Source organism: Apus apus, chromosome 1 (genome assembly GCF_020740795.1).
Source record: "Apus apus isolate bApuApu2 chromosome 1, bApuApu2.pri.cur, whole genome shotgun sequence".
In the NCBI taxonomy this organism is placed as follows: Eukaryota; Metazoa; Chordata; class Aves; order Apodiformes; family Apodidae; genus Apus; species Apus apus.
The window spans coordinates 168815980-168828842 of record NC_067282.1 but is presented as its reverse complement, the minus strand read 5'-3'; the positions used below and the strand labels follow the sequence as shown (position 1 = coordinate 168828842).

Genomic DNA, 12863 nt, shown 5'->3' with positions numbered 1-12863 from the left:
TTATAACCTGTATATAAACAACCTACTGTTACTTCTGCTATCTTTGTTATCATTAATGACTGAATGCCCATAATAGCTAGAGCGTTTTCTCTCTAGGCTGAATGCTAGTCCTTACACCTCTAGTGCCAAATGAAATTACTGGCCTGTGTGAAGTCATTCAGGGCCATACATCATCTGCCTCCAAGCACCTGAAACTGAGCTGGCAGAGGTATTTCATCTCTGACAGAAAGGAGGGAAGGGATTGGCTGCACTCTCTCTTCCACTAGGTTTGCTGAAAAAAGTGAAAAATAGTTGGTGTGATGTAATATTACACAACCAAAGCTAAAACTCACAGGGCAATATATTATTGTATCGATTTTTCCCTCTGTTCTCTGGCAGAAGTGCTATGTCACATGTCTGGTTTCGACCCACATCTTTCAAGTCCTGCAAAAAAAAAGTACAAATGTGAGGTGAAAATAAAGGATGTGACAACACAGGAGGACACAGTGCTTATCAGCTCTCAAAGGCCATGGACAGAGAATGGGTAGGTTTTTAAAAAAACAAACTGAACTTAAATAGCTAATCCTACTGGTTTAAAGCAAGCACATGGTTGGCAGGTACTTTCCATGCTTTATCACACAGATCTGCCACACAGATGAATCCTCCTGACCTCAACCAGACAAGCATCAGGCAGAGGCTGCCAACCAGAACTGGTTTCTGCACTAGGACAAGTGGAACTCAGGTGAGACTCTCAAACTTATTTGGATTTCTGTGAATAAGACAAACAAATGCAGGAGTTTCTAATGCATTAACCCACCGATTCAGCCATCCCGCCCCTTCATAAAGCAATTCCTTTGCCTAGGTTAGGATCCCACCTCATACTCCTTGGACAGGAGGTAGTTGGAGTCTGCTTGAAGTTTGGTGAAGTGTGCTTCAAAATGACTGACTTTGATCGGACTAAAATATTCAACAGGAGGAAGAAAATCACAGGATGAATCACAGTCATAATTTATCCAGTTGGTTATCAAGAAGCTTTTTTAGGTATTAATTTTTTCTTTTTACCTGGAAGTTTTCCGGTTCCTAGAAATGATTTCAAAAGAAAAAAGAAACACTTCATCAGTGAGTGACCAGATAACCATCATGGTTACCCCTGATGCCATTTTAAAATAGTGCTCTTAGAAACAAAACTTTTGATGTTACCCTTTTTGCCCCAGGTTCAAATGGACTGGCAGTGGCCTGTCCCTGCGAATGCTCAGCCTTGCTGTAGGTCTCTCGTGGCTGTTGCTGGAATAAAAAGGAAAGTATTTTGTTTTACCATTATGTTCTGATACCGGTAAGAGCTGTCAACAACATAACTTACATTGGAAAAAAGCTGGTAAGTTAGAAAAAAGGAATTTAAGAAAGTCTGTTTTCATTTGTGGCTTTGATCATAGGACATTGCTCTTAGCTGTGGCACAAAGTTTTCTTTTATTTTAGTTTGGTAACAGTAATGTAGAGTGTATGTATGTGCATGAGCAATAAGATGATGTTCTTGCTCTGAAACACTCACAGCCCAGCCTGTCATTAAGCAGGGCCTATGCTAATATGGGCCCTAAGATGGGTTGATTCAGTACATGCAGAGAGTGACACGTAAGTAGATTTTTAGAGCTGTAAAAGGTCTACAGCTTCCGGCACACCCACCCTGCAGATCAGGCCTCTAGGAGGTGCCCAGGTCGAGTGCCCTAGGAATAAGTGACAGCACCACAGGAGGCTTTGGAATGCCAGAGAAGTGGCACTGACTCCCGTATGGTTAGTGTTGCCTTTCATCCTTTCACTGCCATCAACACACCTCCTTTAGAAGAACACTTTCTCTTTATGTAAGATGAAGAAAAACTATACTGGTATACTTGCAATCCTGCTGGCTATTTAACTGCCTATAAGAAACCATGCTCAATCTGAAATTTTCCTACACTAGAAAAAATGCAATGACATGTGCAAGGTGGAAAACACATCAATCTGCAGTCTATTAATGTTTTGTATGTTTCTATGTACTGAGATAGTTGACAGTGTACAAGTCTATACATTCAAAAGTAGACTTTATTTACTGCTGCTAATGATTTATACCTCTTTTTATTGGATAGTATATAGAGGAATAAAGGGTAAATCCATTCTGGCTAAAAGCTAGTCAGAAAACAGGTTTTTTTCAATGTGAAATTCTGGCATCTAAAAATAAAAGTCAAAGCAAAAATAGACCTAATCTTGTATCAGAAAAGAGCTGAATTTCAGATGTTAATATTTTCCCATATAATGGACATGTTGATTTTTTTAATTTCAGAAATCACAAGGAATTTTGCATCAATAATGTCATATCATTTTCAGTCATGCTTTAAATGAATAAAGCTCTTTTCAAAGTTCAGACAAAAAAACATATCTAAAATTCACTGTTTAAGATCCATCTATAATGTGAAATATACAACTATAATTGCCAAAAAAATTAAAAGAGAAGGTTGAACTGATCTTTTGGACACTGAGGTAGTGTCATGCCTTAAGATTTTTTTACTGAAATTATAAAGTTTAAATGAACAGCTTCAAGAGCTTTCCTTCTACAATGCAGGTAAAATTAATTTGAAACATTTCATTTTTGACAAAAGACATTCAGTTTGAATGATAAACCAGTTTTTCAGAAATATTCAGTCTCCTACTGCAAACTGAAAGTTACAAAGATACTCTGTGAGATAATTCTAACATCAGTAGTTATTTGAATCAAGAATATATAGACCTCTTAATATGTACATCATTAGTTTAATAATTGCTGTGTACAGATGTTGGGGGACAGATTTTATCTGCTGAATAGTTCAGTGCATTCTTCCAATTTTACAGTTATGCTTTAAATATTTTATTGCTAAAATAAATATAATTTGACTTGACTTCAGTGGCAGACACTGATAAAGGGACTCAACTTACCTAACTTTTTGTCTGCAGACAAATAAAGCTGTAACAGCCACTAACATCACAATCAGAAACAAGCCAGCACTCACACCTTCAATAACTCCAAACAGAGGCTCTAGAAACAAAACAGTGTATTTATATATACTGAGAAAAAGATACGAAGAATCAAAGAATTAATAGCTGTCATGGGATATGTTATTACCAACTAAAGAAAATGGTTAAATATAAGGAAATGTATGGCATTTAAACACTTAGCTAAAACCTGGCCTTGATTTTCTATCCTTATTTTTCCAAACATTACACAAAATCTTTCCCTCCCAACCACAGTAAAAGAAATCACAGTCCCATTATATAGGAGTTTGGTTCTCTTGCATTTTGAAGCTTTCCTCGTGATAGTTGCACTGAGCATTCACCCCTTCCTCTACTGTCAGCAGCTCCATTAAACCATCCTCTGAATTTTCCAACTAAGGCTGGGTAAGTGACAGCTCTGGCCTCTTTTCAGAGCAGCCTTCAGGACAGGCACAACAAACTTGTTTTGTTCTGCTCCTTGCAAATAGTTCTAAATACCAGTGCTCTGCGGCACTACATATAATCATGCAACAGTCACTGAAAAACAAGCCCGAAACTCACCTGCTTCTGTAGTGATGGGTAAGGAGAAGAAAGTGTCTGCAAAGAGTGGTTTAGGGAGTTCCTTCGGGTCTTCACTGAAGAGCTGGGTAAAAGCCCGTATGCTGATCCTAAAAAAACCAGTACCATTGTAGTTAGAGCTCATCAGATACTCAGAACCAACAACAGAAAAGTAAGAACTCATTTGCCCTTTATAAAAAACTAAAACCTTTCCACCGTTCTTAGTGCAGGCACCTTAGCTAAGCAGTACAGCTGGGAGAGCCCAGCTAGCACAGGTGGAGAGCTGTGAGGTGCCCTGGCAGGGTAACAGCCAGGCTCTGGCTGCTGGCACACACAGCCTGAGCGTGCCTGAAGGCAGGACTAGCAGGAGGGAGAGGACTCAGACATGATTCAGTGGGGACATGTTTTCCCTTCATGTGCCTGGGTGGGGGTCTGTGAATGGAGAAATATTACAGCCCTCGTGGTTCTCTTGGTAACTTGGGTATTTCCCACACTGCATTTTTCGGAAATGGGCCCTAATGAGAGTGGACTCTGTGGTTGGATAGCAAACACTGTCCTGATGCTGATGAAGAAGCTAAGGCATGATGTTCACTGCCTGGCACATGCCTTCTGTCCATGTGGTTGTCCAGTGTGCAGCTTGCAGACTTTTTGGGAGAGTGTCTGCAGGAGAGGCATGACTGAGCTGCACTGGAGCTCACATTTGGTGTTGCAGCTTGAAATTGCTAAGCTTGGTCTTCTTAGTCACCCTCTTCTGCACCCAACAGTCAACCCAGGCCGAGCTCTGGAGCCTGGGTCTGGTGCTACATGTAAAACCTCCAGGTCTTTTCTAGCTTGTTCCAAAGGACTGCTGTGGGGTAGTGCTGCCAAACAGACTGAGTGAAGCGTCCTTGCCTTTTCCTGTTGAGTACTCTTCTGACTTCTTTCCAAAAGACAGATTTAGCAGCTATAGGAAAGCTCACACTGACTAAACTAAACAAACCCATTCACTGCATGGAGTTTTGTGCATAATTTATAGTATTTCCCATGCTAGTGAAGGACTGGTTCATACCTATGGAACGGGGGCATGGGTAAAGGTTTTATAAATTCATGGTGAAACAAGAACGTTGTACAACCCAGCTATTAATCTACAGAATCTCAAGTGCATCAGGCATCCAAAAGCATCATGCTTAATAATGTGAGCACACCATAGCACAACTACCAACATAAATCTAACCTATAAGCAGTCCGAGGCTTTAGAGGTCCATCGCAGAATTTTTGTTGATCTGGATCACACCTTCCTCCCAGATTTTCCATTTCCCCTCCAAGCTTAATCTCAAAGCTTTTATAGTCACTGTCAGGGTTTTCAGCACATCTACTGGCAAAATAATTTGTCTGGTAGATGCGTATAGAGTCGTTGTGTTTGTACTCCAGGTAGGAAGGTAATGGGTGCTGCTCATCAGGCTTTGGTCCTTCACTTCCTACAACATATGCAGAGAAAGACAGAAGGTTTACATATCACAGCCATTAATGTGATGCAGTTCATATGCTCAAGCTGCTGACAGACATATTCTTATCCAACTTTCTAGCATTTCTTGGAGGCTGCACAGTCTACCTTGGAAATACAAAGCTACAGTGGTAGCTCCTGTAAAACTACTTGTTTCTAGTACCAACCTTGCTCTCATTTTTCTGGGGAACTTAAGACAGATTTCCTCACAAGACCTCAGTGTAATTTTTCCAGAAACAATGCTGCAATAGGCATGCACAGGTTGAATTCAGTGCTACAGTTTTGCCTGTGCTGTTGGTGGGAATCTCTGTGATCCACATTCCCGGACCCTACCAGCAGCTACTTTAAGGAAGGAAGTAAAAAAGGAAGTAACAAAAATTCACACACTGACAAGTCCACTGTATAGAAAGAAAAGCTGCAACAGGAAATTACTGGAGTCCACTGAATGGAAACTGACAATAACATATAAAGACTCAGGTAGGCAAAGCCATGGCAATCAGTAGTGCCTTTCTCAAAGAGCTGTATGGTCTGCACAAACATGACAGAGTAGGCAGTGGAAATATTATATCTGCTTTTTTTCCCAAGGGCTGATGGACAGAGAGGCTAAGAAACTTTCTCAAGGGTCACAAAATATGTCCTGGCATGCCAGTAAATGAAGCCACTTCTAAAACCAAGGTATTAATTATTGAGACATGCATCTGTTTTGTCACAAATAGGTCAACTGCAAAAAGAGAGGTTTACATGCATGCTATGAGGTCAATTTCTGCTCTGTTTTACAGTGCTGCATGCAAAGTCATTTTCCTCAGTAAACACACACCACTTGGGAGATGTTACCTTCACCTTCTCAGCATAGCTTACTGAAGTTCTCCAAAAAAGTTGACTTAGTGTTACCAGCAAAGATTTAAACTACCTTTTGAGATCTGTGCATAGCTGGCCATTTTTTAAGTATTCACTGCCAATGACACCCAACATAACACTTCTACTGTGGACTCTTCCTGAACATATATGAGAGTGTAACCTACAGTACAGAAGCTAGCTACTGCTTCTGGCTGAGTGCTGCAGTTGCTGCTGACTGTCTCAGGAGAAGACAGTTTCTAAGTTCCCAGGCTAGGGAGCAGGTACAGATCCAAAACCTCTCTGAAACTCAGCCACTAGATGAGGAGAAGCTCCTTTGCTGTGTAGTGATGGGGGTGTACCTCCCCACATAACTCCTACAGACTACAGAGAGAATGGTATTAAATCATGACACTTACCATCAGCCTCTCTCACAACCACAGTAAAGTACTTCACAGCTCCATTAGTATCACTAAACCAGCTGCAGTTAAAAGTAAAGTTGATGGAGGATTTGGTAATCAGCACCTCTTTTTTGTTCACTCGTATGTCTGGAGGTGGCTGAGGAGGACCTGAGGAATTAAAAAAAAAAAAAAAAAAAGAGAGAAAACATCATATATGTATTTGCTGTGAACTAGACCCAGTAAGGGAAATGCAATTCACAATAAAGCTCAGGTGACTGGACGCAAGTCTCTGATTCTGTTCTTTTTGCAATCAATAAAGTGTCTTCATCTCCTACAGAGAAACTGCCAAAGGATTAAACAAGCCAGCAGTGAGTTAACCATAGTAACAGATTCCTCAGTAGGAATCCCTGCAGAAGTCCACATGGAAATGCACTAAAGTCTTGCTAAATCTATGAAATCAGAATTTGTAGCTGCTAAAAATGACACAGGTTTACATCAGGTATTTGGAGGCCACTTAGTACACTCACTACAGAAAGTTACCTATTTTAAGAATCTAATTTCTGCTTCCTTTTCCAGAGGAACAGCCCTGACTCAGCCAGATACCACACTCAACTACAGAGTACCGTTTTCCTGACTGACTGCAGAATTTCCATAGGAGATGTTCTTTGTATGATAGAAAGCTATACCTCAAACAGTGATACAACAGAAGCAACTGCGAAGAGAAACACGTAGTGAAAAACCTTCAGAGGACGGTGCGGCAAAGGAGGGATTTTAAGAATCTACATGGCTGAATCTATTAAAAATCTGTATTACTGAAACTATATTGCATGTTCAGGAAACATGCCACATATATAATAAGCAAGTGGCTAAAATTCTAAAGGTTTTAGAGCTCTCTACCCCCAAAAAACAAACATAATTTTTATGATCTAGCATTTATAAAAAATGCAGCTTTTAATAAGCAGCTATAGAGGCACCCCTGGATATAGGCTTCCTGGCCATCCTGTCATTTTTGAGAAGTTTAGTCCTGGAGTGTTTTAGACCTCTGTGTTGTGCTGTGCCACTAAATCCAGAAGCACTGCAATAATTGGAGCATCCCTAGAGCCAGCAATGGCAGCCTGTTGACCATGGTGATGCCTGGCAGTACAGAGGCACCAGCAGATGCTGTTGCTGCCTCTCAGTGACCTACATGTGGAGAAACCAAAGATGTTTCAAAGCACATGCTATGGAAATCTGTAATCCTTCTTGGATTCCTTCTTGGTGGCAAGGGCACACTGCTGGCTCATGGGTAATTTACTATCTACCAGCACTCGTAACTGCTTTCCAGCAGGTCTGCCCCTAACCCCCCAGGTGCAGGACCCTGCACTTGCCCCTGTTGAACCTCATCAGGTTCCTCTCTGCTCAGCTTTCCAGCCTGTCTAGGTCACACTGGATGGCAGCACAGCCCTCTGGAGTGTCAGCCACCCCTCCCACTTTGGGAAACTTGTCGAGGATACACTCTGTCCCCTTGTCTAGGTCACTGATGAATATGTTGAACAAGACCAGATCAGGTATTGACCCCTGGGGGACACTGCTGGCTACAGGCCTCCAACTCAAACCTCCTCCAATTATCACTCTCTCTCTCTCTATATGTGTGTGTATATATATATGTTATAACATATATGTTTCTCAGGCTATATTTCATGAACAAGTCAAATAAACAGGTCTGGCAATGGAATGAAAGGCAACGTAGCTAAAATCCTGCATCATCTGTCACAAGAGACCAAAGAACAGGTTCACTGTGTTTTGGCCACCAGACAATGAGTGCCACACACTGGCAACTGGGGAGATTAGAACTCCTTTTGTTGTCTAACCAACGAAAACAATTCCTCATTGCTGCTCACTTCCTCCCTCCACGGCAACTCAGAATTCCACTTACGGTCGATCATTGTGATGGTGCTGTCTTCCACTACTTCACTTGTCATGTCTGCAGAATGCACCTTGATGGACACGAGGTATCGCTTGTGGGGAACAAGGGTCATGATATTAAGCAGAGATTTGTCTTTTTCTATCCTTTTAGAAAATTCCACTTCACGAGTGTCCATTTTTTTGCATTCGACGCTGTATCCATCAAAGTCAGAATCAGGAGGAGTCCAGGAACATGCAATGGCAGTAGAGGTCTGAGGCCGACAATGAAGACTTTGAATCTTGTCTGGTTCTAGAGGAATATTAAGAAGTGGAAGCTCAGTGAGAAAAGGGATAGGAATCATATACTCTGTTCTATGGCCTCTAGATTCTGCATCAACTGTTTGATTAGAGGAGGCTGGGAGCCAGGATTCCCACCTTTCCTGCAAGTGTGTGCTGTCTGATTATTAGGCAAGGCTGTCAAACTCATTTTAGCCATCTGAAATTTGATCTAGCAACATCAGCCTCATCAGTTTGTGAAGCTACAGTAATGAATTGTGAAAACAAGCAAACAAAACTACTTGAAGTCTTAACAAGAACAGCAACACTGCAAAGCAATGGATTTCTAGAACTATGTTACAACTTATCTGGAGGTTACATGTGGTCAAAATGATCAGTCAGTACTGATACTGTAATCTCTTGACTGATCTGGTTTCCTAGGTAGCAAGTAGTGTGTCCATTTTACTAAAACATATAACAGAAGTATGCTTTATCCATGTAATATTGGAGTGCCATTTATAACATATGACATGTAACATAGATGCAATTTCACTTTCAGGTGGCAGACACCAACATTTAAGTGACTAAACACAGGTGAAAGAGGTAGCTATGCTCTCATATTAATTAATAATCTGGAGGAAGCTCTAAAGAGCTATTCAGTTCACTAAACATAGATGTCAATCTAGAGCTGAATCCCACCCCAAGGGACATGAGGGTTGATCAACGCTCAGTTATTTTGACAATCCCAGGTCACTTTTTCAAATCAGCCTGCTACTAAGGTTGCTAGAGACAGCTAGAGATGATGTGGATCTGCAGACAAAAATGCTTAGCAGTGAAGCAACAGTTTCAGTTTTAAACCTAGTACAGCAGGATTTCATCCATGTTTTCTGTCTGATCAATCCAAAACATTTTTATTATTTCAGTATCTGTCAGAGAAATTGGGATATTTAGCCTTATTTTTACCCCTGAAACTGATTGGTTCAGGCTTTGCAACCAAACAGCCCCACTCGGGATGCAAAGATTGTAAATGTATGTCTATTTTCAATCTCTGAACAGTTGACCTTGCACACAGCAAGGTCTCAGAGTCTAGCCAAATTCATTCATGAATGTATTAATGGAAAATACTGACTGCAAAAGGCATTGGGCACTTACTCGTTCTCACGCTTGCAGACTGTGACTGACTGTAGGTCTTCCAGCTGTCGCCACTGACAGTTCTGACACTGAACTCATAGAGTCTTCCCGGCCGCAGGCCATAGATGATGCGTACTTTAGATTTGCTGCTGCTGTAGGGGTTGAACACTGTCAGGGGATCCTTTGGAAGCCACTGCAACTCGAAATCGTCATAGTCTGTCCAGTCTGGAGGACCCGGCCAAGTGATTGATAAAGAAGTGTTTGCAACATCAGTAAACGATACAGTGTTAGGAGGGCTGGGTGCTACACAGAAAGGGGGGGAAAGGAAAAAAAAACACCAAGAGATTCTTAAAACATGTTTACACAAGTAAGATGAAACAAGCATTATTTTCTTCATGCATCACACAGTGGTTTATAATATATTCCTGAGCCTTTGAAAGAAAAACAGTGATCAACAAAATCACACTCTATTGGTTTAATACCCTTAAGGATGTCCTTTATCTTTACACCTTCACTGACACTTACAAGAAAACCTCCCTGTTGCATAGTTGTAAACTAATATGAATCCTGACAGATGGGTCTAAAAAAAACCACCAAAGCTTTTGTGTCTTTTACCTGTTCTTCCTTCAGTGTTTGCTGTATTGCTGAGGTCCCCACTGTGTGTCACGACAACTAGAGTGTACTTTCTGCCAGGAACTAGTCCCTGGAAATGCCATTCTTTCAGGTCTTTCCTGTGCCACGTTTCTTTTTGTGTCCCATTTGGGTTGTAGAGATTCAGCTCATAGAAGTCAACATCTCCTGCTGCTGGACCCCAGGTGAACCACAGACTGTCTGTCATGTTTCGGTTGGATGCCTTGAGACCAACAACTGGGGCCGGTACTGAAAAAAGGGGATGAATATTACTTCATGTAGAACACCCTTACACTGTCTGTAGAACAGACCTTACACTTACCCTGTAATGAGAGACATGGAATAAACTAGACAGCCACCACAGCTGGCTGAAAAGCCAGGAAGCATCAGGAAGTGTATCTCAATGGTTTCCTTTCTTATTTTGAACTGCCAGTGTTCCCAAAAGAGGCTGAAATGTTTATGATAGGTAGTTTTGCAAATATTAAGCACCTTTTCCCCACTCAAGAGTCTGGAACGATCCAATCCTGAGGTAGCTGAAGAAAGCGTACCACTGTCCAGACGCAGTCTTACAGAAAAGTTACTATATGGTGCTTCAGAGGATGAAGAAAAGGTTTCACAGAGTGTCAGGGCTGCTAGAGCTGCTTAGAAAACTCTGCTTCCCTCGTGTCGCACAGCAAACAAAGCTGCAGCCAGAGCTTCCCGTGGGAAACAAATTTCATTTCACTGGTAGATTGCCTGCCACATTAACCCTACTTGCTTTGCCTTTTGGTCTCTTCCACTCATAGACTAATACTGCTTTTAGGATGGGAGACAGCTGTTTTCCTTTAAGGTTTAATCAGCATACATTGGGATGTCCTTCTCCTGACCTGAATATCTGGGAACTATCGTAAAGGTCTTTGTTTCATTTTTCCTCTTGTAAACACATAATTCAAAATCTACCTTCCTGTTTGTGTACAGCTTTTAATGTGTAAGAGCCCATTTTGATATTTTAAATAGTTGCCTTAATCTAGCATGAGCATCAGACTCAGACCAGCTCCCTGTTGTTCCCCATGAGCACCACACTGGAGACATGATTTTCTTAGATGCTCTTGCCTGTTCTTCCAAAGACAGATGACTCATTAGTGAGGTCTCCGCTGTGGGTAACAATCACCATCCGGTACATCCTGCCTTGACGCAGGTTCTGGAATGAACACTGCTGCAGGTGCTGCTCTCCTGAAATCCTGTCATGAAGGGACTTGTCTGGGTTGTATAGGAAGATGTCATACGAATCAAGCTCTCCCTCCGAGGTGGTCCAGCTGAAGGACAGTCGGTCAGTGGTGTTCTCTGTGACCTTCAGATTTGTCACAGCTGCTGGAACTGAAAAGAAAGATAAATGCAAGAGTAAATATCAAAGCGTCTAGCCACTAAGCTGAACCTTTAATAAAGTAACAACTTGGCTGGAATACATTTGAATCATGCCACAAGTAGCTGAGTAATGTCAACATCAACTTTCAGAAGCAAGGGGAAAGCATTTACGAGGTGCCACTGAGTCTCTCCACTACAAATTTTTTTGTTTCCCAGCAGGCCTGTGCTTCAGCCTGTGTTCACAGGGAAACAGTATGTGTCCATTACCTTCTACAAGAAGCTCTGAGTAAAGACTTCAAGATGTTGCTCTAAGTTTAGAGGTGTGTATTCGCATAAGATCCTGAGCTAAGAGTCTTGAGACTATAAATTTAAAACTTGATGACAATAAAGCATTCAGGTGGTTCCATAACAGACCGAGGGAGGCATTCATCACTTTGGTTTAATATCCTTATTATGAACCATGGCCACATTACTATGCCAAAAGATTTCAGGTCTGCATACCGAGCACATATCATGAAAAATTATGCATAAATATCTGGAGTCTGCTTCTATTAGAATTGTTCTATAATCACAAAATACAGATGATTCATGTATTTAATGCTATGTGACTGAGGGAACTATAAATAAACCATGATGTTCTAATTACCTGTTCGACCAACAGTTTCTGCTCGCTTACTGAAGAGCCCACCACTGACTGTCAAAACTTGTATTTTGTACTTCTTGCCAGCTAATAAATCTTCAAATTTGTGCTGTTTGGCAGTAGCTGGCTCTGATTTGTTGCTCAGGAGGATTCCTTGCTCATTCAAAAGCAGAATGTCATATCTTTCAGCTACACCAGCAGCTTTCTGCCAGGTTACCAACAAGGAATGACTGCTGTAAGCATGATGGGCTAATAATTCCTGGACAGAGGCTGGAACTGGAAGCAACAATTAAAGACAGGACATTACCAGCTGAGACACAGACAATACAATACACAACTGAGAATAAGAGTAATTAATAGAAAATATCTTTATACATTTGCAGGTTCACTTGTGGGAAAAGGGGTATCTGTGCATGTGTTTGCACAAGCAAATAATTCCTAGACAAATACAGTCAGGTGAAGTTACAGAGCACCATGGACATCTGAACCTGGTGGAGTAGCAAGAGACATGCATAAATTATCATGAAAAGAGGGAGAAGGAGAGTGAGAGGAACTGATCAAAACAGTTAAGAAAGGCATGTGAAAAAGAACTGAAAAATAAGTGGTAAAATGGTGCAAAACAGTGGTGCAGAATAGAAAGCATTAGCCAGCAGCTGTTGCACAAAAGTAAAGGCCACAACAAACACATGCATGTGCTAAAGAGAGA

General features: G+C 41.3%; 1 protein-coding gene across 2 annotated transcripts in view; it reads right to left on the bottom strand.

The window, feature by feature from the left end:
* Positions 1-12863, bottom strand: part of PTPRB (protein tyrosine phosphatase receptor type B) — a 63048-nt gene that overhangs the window by 13789 nt on the left and 36396 nt on the right. For both annotated transcript variants that reach the window (XM_051614801.1, XM_051614810.1), the window contains 13 exons: positions 12164-12433; positions 11266-11529; positions 10159-10422; positions 9565-9846; positions 8168-8446; positions 6271-6420; positions 4748-4991; positions 3538-3644; positions 2923-3022; positions 1180-1263; positions 1042-1059; positions 855-936; positions 333-423 (listed from right to left, as the gene is read on the bottom strand). In XM_051614801.1, the coding sequence (XP_051470761.1) occupies positions 333-423; positions 855-936; positions 1042-1059; positions 1180-1263; positions 2923-3022; positions 3538-3644; positions 4748-4991; positions 6271-6420; positions 8168-8446; positions 9565-9846; positions 10159-10422; positions 11266-11529; positions 12164-12433 (2235 nt within the window). The remainder of the gene's footprint in view (positions 1-332; positions 424-854; positions 937-1041; positions 1060-1179; positions 1264-2922; positions 3023-3537; positions 3645-4747; positions 4992-6270; positions 6421-8167; positions 8447-9564; positions 9847-10158; positions 10423-11265; positions 11530-12163; positions 12434-12863) is intronic.